General features: G+C 43.5%; 1 protein-coding gene across 3 annotated transcripts; it reads left to right on the top strand.

Moving 5' to 3' along the window:
- The first annotated feature begins 776 nt into the window (after positions 1 to 776).
- naa40 (N-alpha-acetyltransferase 40, NatD catalytic subunit) lies at positions 777 to 12,218 on the top strand. 3 transcript variants are annotated; one of them, XM_030075659.1, is made up of 8 exons: positions 777 to 1,135; positions 4,344 to 4,439; positions 5,970 to 6,022; positions 6,243 to 6,338; positions 7,083 to 7,241; positions 7,499 to 7,582; positions 7,731 to 7,808; positions 8,208 to 12,218. In XM_030075659.1, exons 1-8 carry the CDS (start codon positions 1,130 to 1,132, stop codon positions 8,353 to 8,355), a joined length of 720 nt encoding a protein of 239 aa, XP_029931519.1. In that variant the 5' UTR covers positions 777 to 1,129; the 3' UTR covers positions 8,356 to 12,218. The 3 variants fall into 3 exon arrangements, with proteins under 3 accessions (XP_029931519.1, XP_029931518.1, XP_029931520.1); XM_030075658.1 differs by lacking the exon at positions 777 to 1,135 and adding an exon at positions 1,328 to 1,513; XM_030075660.1 differs by lacking the exon at positions 777 to 1,135 and adding an exon at positions 1,487 to 1,505.
- The last annotated feature ends 14 nt before the right edge of the window (positions 12,219 to 12,232 follow it).

Genomic DNA, 12,232 nt, shown 5'->3' with positions numbered 1-12,232 from the left:
ATTTACAAAGGATGTTACACAGAGAAAACATCACAGCAGCACACTCAGTGGTTTACTGGATCACACAGCTCTCTGTCAGTACTCTGATAGCTGGAGAGGTGAAGCCAGCTGCTGGGATGGAGCTGCCTTGTGCTCTGGGTCTTGACCCTCTGCAGCTTCTGCCGGCCTGGCGTCATTTCCCAAACAAGGAAACCGTATTCGCGCTAAAGCAGTGCTGCGTTCAAGTGTTATGGGAAAAATCGAAGTCAAACCCTGAGTGCACCGAGACACGCTTAGAGACGTGGCCGAGCGGTAGTTAAAAGCACATATATCTCCGGTTTAAGGAACTGTATTTAGGTTAAAACATAAGCATGACACTGGTAATGCCATGATTAAGGATTACTGTAAATGTATTGAGGCATCATGAATGGGTGACAGGGCTGCACTTGCTCAGTCAACAACTGATGGTAGTCATACATATTATTATCATTATTATTATTATTAGCATATTTTACTGGCTGCGATTTGTTGTGAAGGTTTGGGTTACTGATTAGCTGTTGTATTTCCCATATTATTTCACTCTTTTTTAATTATTATTATAATGTCTTACATGAATTCTAATATCAGTACACCTCACGGGCATCTTAACCTGTTCATCGTGTTCCTGCACAAAACTGTGTCACTTTATCTTAACAAACAAATATTACTTTCACATGCGGCCTATTTGTTAATGTTACCGGACTAATGCACTTGAATGCACCGACAAGACTCTGAGTGTCGGAAGTTGGAGCCTTACGAGGAGCACGTGAAGGCGGCATAGTTGGACGCGACAGAGAAAAGAGAGAGAGAGGGGGGAAGAAACAGAAAGGGCAAGCGACCTGTAATAAATTCAGCCTCGTACTCTTGGCGCCAATCCGGTTAAAAGAGAAATAAAATAGCTCCATTTTTCATTGATGCTGTAATCTAATTTCGCCTAATCCGCGGCACTCTCCTCTCCATCGGTCCGCGCTAGCCAGCTAGCCTTGTTAGCGCACTATCATTGTCATAATCTGGCCCCCTTCTCTCTCTCGTCACGATACTAATAATTCAACAGTAACCATAGGGACAATAGAGGTGTATTTTTCCAAGGTGATCGATAAGACACGGCGACATGGGGGTGAGTTTTTACGCGTGTGTTTTTGCCTTTACGTGTCTGTCCGAGGGAATTTGGCGAAAGGTGAATGTTTTGGGGACGTAATTGCATGATGGTGTGTGTGTGTGTGTGTGTGAGAGAGAAAGAGAGGGAGAGAAAGAAAGAAAGAAAGGGAGAGAGAGAGGGAGAGGGGGGGAAGGAAGGAAGGAAGGAGAGACCATGGTGGATGGATGCGGAGGGGCTGGCACCGGGGCAGATCTGGCCGTGCTAGCCGCTAGCTGGCTCGGTGTCCCCCGGCTTTCACAGCCCTTCCAGCGTTATTACCGCATTCCGCTGTGTTTCCATCGCCAGCACCGCTGCCCTTGTCGCTGTGCACGGCTGATAAGTTTACTCCGTGTGTGTGTATGTGTGTGTTGTGACATTGTTAGCTTGCTAGCTGAGTTAGCCACTTAGGAATCCATTTTTTATGACGGCGCTTTGCTAGCTATGTATGCTAATCACTCTCAGCAGCAAGGTGTGTGTACGTTTCCCCACCAGCCTCCCTTTTACTTTCTTTTCTATTTACCCTGCTGTGCTGCTCATTTTAGGTAGGGCTCTATCACAATTAACCAGGCCTTATTTCGCAAAGCTATTAGTTTCCATAACTAATAGTGCTTTAGCTACTTTCTGTAAGCAGACTTGAGTTTATCCTTCACTTTTACTCCAGATAAACCAATCCACGTGCTGCCTGAGACCCAGCTCAGTGTGTGTAGTCTGCCTGTGCTTGGTACAGGGTTAATGCTCTCAGCCATTGGCATTTGAATGCATTCCTTCCCCTAATTGTTACATTTTCTGGTCTTGTCTCAACCCAAAGGAGGCATTTACCTAATTCCCAATTGTTTGCCCGCTGCTGCATGAAACAGTCTGTGCACAGGCTGTAATCATGCCACTGCAAACTTGCTTTACCCTGTTGCAATATGTGCAGAGACCTGAGGTTGCATGCATAGTTCCCATAAAATGCTGTGGGAAGATGTGAACTGATGAATCATTCATATCAATAGATAATGCAACATCATTACTGGCATTGGCGCACACTGTTGTGTTTATTTCACTGGTAGAGTTTAAAATGGAACTCAAGACACAACGAACCGAGCCATTTTTTGATGGTCAGATAAGTTACAGCTGTCATTTATCAAAGTATTTGTGGTAATGCACTTTTCTTGATAGAGACATGCTACTTTGTGCCAAATACTGCCTTTGTGTTTCCTCTCCTTTACAAGTAGAAGATGCACCCGTAGTGTAATTTGTCTAAATTACAGATGCATCAATGCTGATACAGCAGTGGATATTGAGCCAAGACCGGGCCTAATTAGGGTATCAGTATCAAAGAATTTTTCCAATAATAAAATCCCACACCGAGAGCAACATGGAACGCATCAGAGATCAAAGCACAACTTAATTAAAACGTTTCCTCCTTATGCAAATTGCTTTCCTCACCTTTGCACGTGAAAGAGACTGATGGGAATGTTTCAGGCAGATTTATCTCCTTCTACTTGCTATTGTTCTCCTGATAGTATTATTATTATTAAGAGCTGTGGATAAGCTGCTGGGCTCTGAGGGCCGATGCTGACATTTTAACTTAATTAGGTTGGACAAACTGGACTCGTAAAGGACTAATGAACCCGTCATGCACCTTACTGTTGCTGTTTTTGTAGTTCAGTTTTATTTATACTATTTATTTGTGATTTTAAGCTGCTAAGTTCATTGGATGGCTTCAAACTAAATTTTGTTTTATATTTATATGCAATCTATTTAATGGGCAGGATGTTATTCTGTGTCTTCATATATATATGTATATATATGTGTGTGTCTGTATATGTATGTGTGTGTGTGGGGGGGGGGGGGGGGGTAATGCATTTGAACTGGTGTTCTTTATTTATATAGGCAGTGAAACAGAGGTGTTGATGAGCCCTGATTAAATTTAACCAGGGTTTAAAAAGTAGGTGTTACCTGCCACATTTAGCTTTAAAATGGTCGTTTAGTGGTATTAAAAAGAGGCAGACATCCCCACTCCCCTAAAAACCCCTACAAACTGCACTTAAAACAAAAGCTGAATATCTGGCAAATGGATAAAACCCTCTTGAGCGCTGGCCAAATGCACAGTGGTAACCTGGCTGAAACCTGGATCTGTGTCTGTGGACCCAGCCTGGTTCAGATTCTTTGATCTTTGTGGCCAAGTTTTATCATAACGGGCTGTCTGTGCAAGACCTGGTCGAATAATTATATGTTAAACTGAGAAAAGCGACCATTTTTTTTTGTTTGTTTGTTTGTTTGTTTTTTAATTCAGTGCAGAGCGGGACGGATAACTGGAAAGTCAGCTCCCCTAATGCCGTGTAATGTTCCCAAACCACCAAACCAAAACACGGAAATCCATTACTAGACCTTGTGGGAGTTTCTAAAATTGATTCCATTGAAGACACAATGAAGAGTGACATGGTATCTATTCTTAACATCTGATGTTAAGCAGCTTAGCTGGTAAACCCACCATCAAGGATTCATCTATTCAACATTAACTTTTTCTAACCAACACTATATATCTCAATAAAAACACTCAGTCTAAATACATGTCAATATGGCATAGATGAGAAACTGATTGATCAAGCCACAGCAAAAAAAAAAAGAAAAATCTCAGGCAGTTAAATGAAGGGACTCTTACTGTTCAGTCTGGCTGGTTGCCAGGTTTTGTTGAGCATTACAAGGTGCTGACCTGGGGGTATCTTACGTAAATCCACACAAACAGCAGCTAATCGCAGAACTTGTTTGTTCTATTTTAAGTTCTATGGAGCAGATAAATTCCCCCCCTTAATCTCAGCATCATAGCGTGTCAGTAAATGTTGGCCTGTCTGCCGAGTGGTGGGTGGTGTCCTCCTTTCCAGTGCACTCGCGCTGGAGAATCACAATGGCAACCGAGAGTAATAAATGATTTGACACATCACTTACACCTACCCATCTCCACATATCTTACTTTCTCATTTATTGCCCATCTTCTGTCTCTTTATCTACCACCCTCCTATATCCTCTGCCTCCCACATCTTTTTTCCTTCTATTTCATGTAACTTCTCTATTTCTATCCTTCTCTCTCCCACGTCTCTTTTCCCCATCTCTTCTCCCATCTCAACCTATTCATCTTCCCCCCCTTTTCTTCCAATCTTCTCCCTCTCCCTCCTTTGATTCCCTCATCTCCTGTGTCCAGAGGAAGTCCAACAGAGCGAAGGAGAAGAAGGCCCGGCGCCTGGAGGAGAGGGCAGCGATGGACGCCGTCTGTGCCAAGGTGGACGCAGCCAATAAGGTGAGAGCACCGATTACAACTAACCAATGAGACTAGAGCAGCGGTTCTCAACCCAGCATGTAGAACCAAAACACTTGAAGAGGTTTTGAGAGGATTTTGAGGAGACAGTAGTGAGAAAATTTAAAGGGTGGAAAGAAATTAATATTTTTAATGTACAAATACTGTGTTTTGAATACTTTTTTATTGTTACACCTGTGAGTATTTTAGGCTTATAAGACTGCCCATGACTAACTAGGTGATATAACTTGGTTAGAGGGCCTGACATGGGGACTGACACTTCTCCCCTGCACTGACCGTGTCCTTTTCATCTTTATTGAGGTATCCCTTGAGCAAGGCACCTGATTGCAGCTATTTCAGGTGATCCGCTGACCCAGCATCCTTGCCCAAGAAAGTGGTTCGAGATGTTGAGTATGTGAACTGCTTGCCAACTGCAAAGCTACTGCAGCTATTGTGTTAGTCAGTTGATAATGGCGTTCGAATGGAGCTACCCTTGTTAAAAAATGAATGTACTGCTGGTACTGTAAAGTGCCTCGCATAAAAGCGTGCAGCACTTGGCCTTTGTTTGGTGCCGTTGCAGGCGTTCCACAGGATGCGGGTTGAGTAGACGGAGCCTCTGTAGTAAGCCTGGATTTTTATCTCCTGTTAAGTTACAGTTATCACCTCTTCTAATGACAGCAGAAACTGTGATCGCAGCTTGTTCTCCCTATAATTAACGTTTACGTAACAGGAAAAGGCAAAGACAGCACCATATGTGTATTTATGCATAATTTAAAGGATGATCATTATTGAATACTAGAACAAACCCCAGCTCGGGAAAGGCTCAGATGGTTGAGATGTGAAGATTTGTGAAAGCCCAGAGAAAAGCTACTCGGTCTTGGAGAGACAAAAAGCACCGTCTTGTTTGGTCACACCTGTACTGAGCTGGAAGCAAAACTGGCTTCTGCATCTGGCCCTGAACCAGACTAACCTGGCCTCATTTCCAGTGTCACTGTCCTTGTCCCAGAATGGGGCGCTCGGCGGTTCTGGAGAATGGGACGAGTGTCAAGCACTTGTAAAACATCGTGGGTTGACCTGCGCTGTGTGCTGTCCTCTCTCTCTGTCCTCCTCCTGCTTCTTTCCACTGTCAACTTGCCAACAGTGCAGGAATGCAAACCATTCTCCCAAAGCAACATTTCTGTTATTATTTTTGTTTATCTTGTTGCCAGCAGAGATGAGTCATGACTTGTGCTATTGTTTCAAATACACAAATAGCGCATTGAGTCCTGTTTTCGAAACATCTGAGAGAGGCAAGTTCCCCTTGGCCCTGCTGTGGAAAAGGAGCTATTGTTAATTTGAATAGACTTGAGGTAAGCAGCCAAGCCGTTATACGCGTTCCCAGGGCTCAGAAAAAGCTGACTTTATGGGCCCTTATTATCACTTAGAGTTGCACAGTAACTGGCAGTCTCTTTGCATGGGCCCCATATGGGGGACGGGTTTTCATGTGTTGTGTTTGAAAGTCTATTAAGCTAATTTTATCCTTTCTTCTCACAGCTTGATGACCCACTGGCTGCCTTCCCAGCCTTTAAAAAGTACGACAGAAATGGGTACGTATTGTTATTTAAGGCCTACAACAGACTTGCTTTGTGTTTTATGAAATGCATACTTGTTGCCTTTTTTTTCCTCTACATGGATGGAAGTATGAGTCCAAAAACTGTACAGCTGCTGTTTTTCTCTGTGGTTCTTTCTCTCACTCTTGGATATAGACACAAACACACTAATGCATGTTGAATGTTACTGACCTTGATGCCTCGTCCTCTTGTCCAGGTTGAACCTGCAGATAGAGTGTAAGAGAGTGTCCACCCTCAACCCCCTGTCTGTGGAGTGGGCCTACGAACTCACCAGATCCAACATGCAGACACTGTAAGACTTTTGCTCTATTCTGGTAGTTAAAGGTGTAGTTCAAAAATGTGGTGACCCATCGTTCACACAGCTGAGTGTGCTGGAATAGATATGAATCGTAGGTGTGAAGTGGGCGATCACCGCAAACAATGGGCATTATATTCACTGGGAGGACGAGTGGCAAATTGTTTGTGTGCAGCAGACTAACAAAAGTGACATCGGTTGCTACCCAGTGAGAGGTGGCAGACATTATTTTCCCCCCAGCTGAAGCGCTTTGTGTCTTAGTATGAATTAGACTGCACAGAGTCACGAGCCTGCGGGGAATGAAGGGGAGCAGAGGAAGAGGTTGAAAAATGACGGGGACAGAATTGTACAGGGATGGAGGAGGGAGGGCAAAAAGGATGGCAGGAGGCAGGGTCTGAAATCAACAGTGGCTCCAGGCAAAACATCCCATAAAAGATGTGAAATTGCACTTGGAAATAGGATTACTAGGGCATTAAAAAGCCCCTGTAAAATAAACAGCTCATTCTCTGTAGTTTCTTCTGTACACTGTGACCAAATGTGGCTGGGAAAGGTAGGCTTCACTACCTATTTAACCAGCCCCACTCCCCCCGAGCATTGTTTACCACTTGGGAGAAGTGACAAGCAAGTTCATTAGTTGCCTTAAATTCCAACAAAAACTATTTGTTCTGATCAAAAGACCGTCTTTGGTGAGCACCTCAGGTCACTTTGGATCTGACCCATTTTCCGTCTGCTGTGCCACAGGTACGAGCAGAGCGAGTGGGGATGGAAGGAGAGAGAAAAGAGAGAGGAGATGAAGGATGAGAGGGCATGGTACCTGCTGGCCCGCGACGCGGACTCCGCCCCCGTCGCCTTCTCCCACTTTCGATTTGATGTGGAGTGTGGGGAGGAGGTACTTTATTGGTAAGACACCAAAGCCCCTTGTTTGTGTGGATTTTAAATGATTGTTACTCTTGCACAGCAGCATCTCTTTGTGGCAACAGCTGGTGTAAAGTAGGATTTCCCTTGCATACTTCATTCAATACTGAGCCTTTTCCACCATTTTCTCCGCAACAAGACTTCATGAACTAGTTAAGTCAGCTCTGGAGAAATGTGTGCCACCTGTATAAATCGGTCATTTCAGCCTCACACTGGTCTAACCTGTTGTCTTAAATCTGCAGTTATGAGGTGCAGTTAGAGAGCAGAGTGCGGAGGAAAGGACTGGGCAAGTTCCTCATCCAGATTCTCCAGCTCATTGCTAATAGGTAAAAAAAAACACTTGTACTAGTATGGCTGTCTGATTACATTTGCAATTCAGATGCTGTTTGGCTTGAGTGTGAGCTAACAACAGGTGAAAGCTGCCTGTCACATCCCTGACAGTCATATTCTCATTCCTGCTCTCTTTTTCTCCAGTACACAGATGAAGAAAGTGATGTTGACGGTATTCAAACACAACCATGGCGCTTACCAGTTCTTCAGAGAAGCTTTACAGTGAGCACATCTGCGTTTTTTTAAATATGGAGAGATGGAAAATCTAACATTAAAAGGAAAAGTGACCGAGTTGTAATATTTTTTTTGCCTGATCTGCAGGGAACTTAAGTCAATATATGCAAGCAGAGTTCGGTCAATATTTGAACTTGTAGTAGTCACTGAGTATCCACATGGCTTTGTTATTTGTATTAGCTGTCACAACAATCAGAAAAAAATGTCAGACTGATGAATGCAGAGAGAACAAAGGTTATCAAGGACAGCCAGCTTTGTGGGCAGACTTGAGGAATCCACAGCAGGTTATGTTTGTGCCAAAAAAAAAAAAAAAACCCTCTCCATTTAGCACTTCCGTCCTCCTCCAACATTGTTTTGACACAACTCCTCTCTTCTCCACGCCTCCAGGTTTGAGATTGACGACACCTCGCCCAGCATGTCTGGTTGCTGCGGCGACGACTGTTCCTACGAGATCCTCAGCCGGCGGACCAAACACGGCGAGGCCTCGGCGGGACACACCCACGGGGGCGGGCACTGTGGGGGCTGCTGCCACTGATCGGCCACAACCATCCCCGCCGATTTGGTTGAAAACCAGCAACTTTCATGGCTGTGTGTGAAAGCTCGTGCTGCCTTCTATTTCGCAGGCATTTTGAGTTTACCTGCTCAGAACGTTTTTGAAGTTAAGAGTGCCGTTAAAAATGAACCGAATGGTGGAACTCACCATCCTCGGCTACAGAAGTCGATGTCGCATTACGGATTGAGATTTATGTGTTGATAGGGTTTTTTGTGTATTCCTGCTACATTTAGTAGGTAGTATGCAGTGTGAGCTTTCACACATCGCCTCTTTTCCTACTTCCTGGTCTGATGTCCAAGTCACCCTATCCCGTCCTCCCATCCCAGTAACAGCTCTTATAAGTTTCCCCCTCACCCACTGCCCCTCCTGCTACTTTCTAACTCAACCCACCCCGCTCTCATCTCCTGCTGTACCACACTGTATTGAATCATCATGCACTGTTTCTTAAACTATGGCGTAGGACCCAGTATGGCTCGTGGGCCTGATTGTTTTGGGACCTCGCACTAGGTGTGCTACCTTGTTTCAGCAGCCCCGGGTTCCAGCAGGAGGCTTGGGTCCCCTGAAAAGGTTTAAGATGCCTTGCTGCACTGTAGCGTACTGTACTACATTACCTGCTACACTGCAAGTTATACACAAGGTGTTTGTGTAACGACAGTACTGCAGCCAGCATTGACTGTACTGTTCTGACCCACACTGGCCTGTCCTACTGCTTTTACATGGCTACAGTTAACTCTAAGGACTTCCCGTCTTCTCTGTTCCCATCCCTCAGGTGAAAATTACACTTAGACCTCTCCCCTGCTTTGGTTTTTAATCTTTGAATTAAGCAAGCAGGATGACTAAGATCACATTCTTCTTCTCTCTCCATGTTGTTTTCCCTCTCTTTCTCATCATCACCCTTTGCTGTAAATCTGCGCCCTGCCACGGGAATAATCCCAGTTTCTCCCTCCCATATGGACAGCGTACCAGTGTGGTGTTTATTCTCATTCAGCTGCTCAACTTGCATAAATCCTCCCCATATGTCCTTACCAGAGACACACATCATAAACTGAGATAAGAGTTCCATTTTGTGGGAATGCGATCCTGCCATAATTGTGAAAGTGCATCCTTCCCTCTGCCTTTTTCACTCTTTCTTCCCTTCGTCTTTTCCCTCCTCCGTGCCAGTAGACTCAGTGGCTGACTCCCCTATTGATACTGCATTTCCCACGTTTCGATTATGTAAACTCGCATCCTTCTTGCCCCTTGCTCTGTTCTTCTTCTTTCCTCCATCCACCCTCCAGGCCCTATAGGCGCTGGTGACAAGAAGTTCATTTATTTTGCCTTCACCTCTAGTCACCTTTTGCAAAATGGCATTCTTCCTCCTTCCTTTCCAAAAGGTACTGATGGCAAACTAACCCCAACACTACCTTTAGCTGGCCTCCTTTGCTCTCCCACATTTTGTGAGCAAATCATATTGATTTAACACAAGAGAAGGGTTGGTATAACTCACCACTCCATTGCACAGCTGTTACTAACCCAGTTATTTTAAGTTGCAGAATCCTATTAGTGGATGGAAGGAAGCTAGGAGGATGGATGGATGGATGGATGATACAGAGAATTCAAGGTCCTTTTTATTGAGATTAACCCCCTCTTCTCCTTGGCACTCACCCCTTGACCCCACCCACCGTCAGTAGTTTGCATGACAAGTTTAAAAATGTTTGTTTAATTAAAAAAAAAAAAACTCATCTAAATCAGGACTACACAGCAGCTATGTTTCTCCTGACTCTTATCGCTACACTGTTTGAAGCAGTAGCTAAAATCCTCATGTGCGTCTGACAGCATGACTTTAATATTTCACACAAATCTCCCGTGAACAGTGCATGGTCAAAAGTATTTGAAATGGGGGGGAGTTGCATGAAATGTGAAGTTAATGCAGAGGTTTCACATCCCTCAAAGCATCTTGGCACACAGTCGTCGGTGTAAGATTTGGTCTTGCGTTTTCTTGACTCATCACGCTATACTGATGACTCCGTACTTTACCTTTTAGTGTGTGTATCTTCTGGCCGTTGGCTTTTAATGGGTCAAACATGACCCCAAGATGCTTTTAGGTTACCAAATCCAGACTTCCAGTTAGGATTTTAGATACCTCGTACACTAGTCACCCTAGAAAGGCTGCTGTAACCGCTTGGGGCTTGTCGTTTCCATCTCTGTGTACAAAACCTTCAGGGTATTTTTGGACAGTCTGGAGTTCTAGTCAGCTGGGTTAGTTCCTCCCCTCCTGGAAACCACCTCAAAACCCTCCAGGACTGTGGTCACTTGATTCAGATTTTACATGAGGGCTGGTGGAAGTAAAGATTAGCGGCGGGGACTTGCCATAATGTGAAAATGGGTTTCCGTCCACTTTCATTTCCCATCAAACCACCTCTCCACTTTACCGCTTTGCTTGACATTACTGTGAGTATAAAGATTCCCCCAAGCATACCTTTAAATTATGATGATTTTTTTGTGTATATATATTTTAAAACCTCTATAATTTTTGTGTGTGACATCAGGTTGCACACAGGTGGTTGATGGTATGTGAAATTGGGTGACCACTTGCGGCTGACGGACATTTAATAAAGGTTTCGGTGAAAGTGGAAGCTGTTTTTGGTTGTTTCCAGAACGCGGTTAAGACAAAGAGAAGGAACGGTCCAGCTATCTAGCACTCAGAGACGACATGTTGGTGTTTCATGCTTGTTATAACGACAATAATGAACAAAAAAGAAAAACAAAAACAAAAAAAAAATCAAACAACATTTTGCTTGTATGTTTTAGTTCTAGACTTACTTCTAATCTGTATAATCGTTCATTTTTACTGCATAAGTTACAACAAAAAAAAGAGGATATTGTACATAGTGGCAGTATATCAACCGGCTGACCGAGTCTCTCTCTCTCAGGTTCTTCAAATGTAAACAAACCTCCTCCGTTTTACTTAATAGCCATGTTGTCAGGTGGATGAAGGCTGGATTGACTTGCCCCTCAGCTTGGATCTGATATCAGTTTTGTCATGCCATCCTCACTTTTGTGAATTCTCCCCTTTGTAGGTTCCTTACTTTTCTGTAGGGATCTATAGAGTACAGTCAACAACACTTACATTCTTTGGTTTTAAAGGAGTAGCCTCAAGTCTTAGTTTTAACACAAACAGCAAAGTGGACCCAGGTAGCGCTACTTTTCAATTAGTAATTTTTACCATTTTACCACAATAAGGAGCTGGAGAAAAAAAAGTTGATTGACAGCATAAACTTAGGGCAGCTTATGTTTGATTCTCCAGCGCTCCTGTGGAGGCATGAAGTGAAATATTTTAACCGAACTGACCTTAGATCCGTGCTTGGATGTGGCATTCAGTCCAGAAAGGTGGGATATGTTTGAGGAAGGCTCATTAGGAGTGCAACTGCTTTTGTGAATAAAAACAAACAAACAAACAAAAACTTAAGTTGGGAAATGAGCCTACTTAACCAGTTAATTTCACATCATAGCATACTTTAATTTTTTTTTTGTTTTTGTTTTTTTGTACAACGCGGTCGAATAGCCTCACCGATTGTGTTGGATACTTTTAATTTTCTACCCACCCTCTATCCTTGTATGTGTTTCTTCTGGTCTTTTTCCTCTGTGTATATATAAGCTGTTGTGGATCCATTTTCATTTTGTTTTTGGCCTTTTACAGGTAAAACACTTTCTTTTTTTAAAGGATGTTGAAAAAAAAAACATGTTTGAGAGTGAGTGTTAAAAGTCCTGTGCTTACCCGACAATGAAAGGGAAAAATAAATCATTTCTGCCTTGTCAGTGTTTTATTTGTATGTTACAAATAAAGGAAAGTTGTTTGACTTCTACACCTTTGCTCCTT

Source organism: Myripristis murdjan, chromosome 18, assembly GCF_902150065.1.
Source record: "Myripristis murdjan chromosome 18, fMyrMur1.1, whole genome shotgun sequence".
In the NCBI taxonomy this organism is placed as follows: domain Eukaryota; kingdom Metazoa; phylum Chordata; class Actinopteri; order Holocentriformes; family Holocentridae; genus Myripristis; species Myripristis murdjan.
Note: the sequence above shows the minus strand (reverse complement) of the source record. Positions and strands in the feature narration are given on the sequence as shown.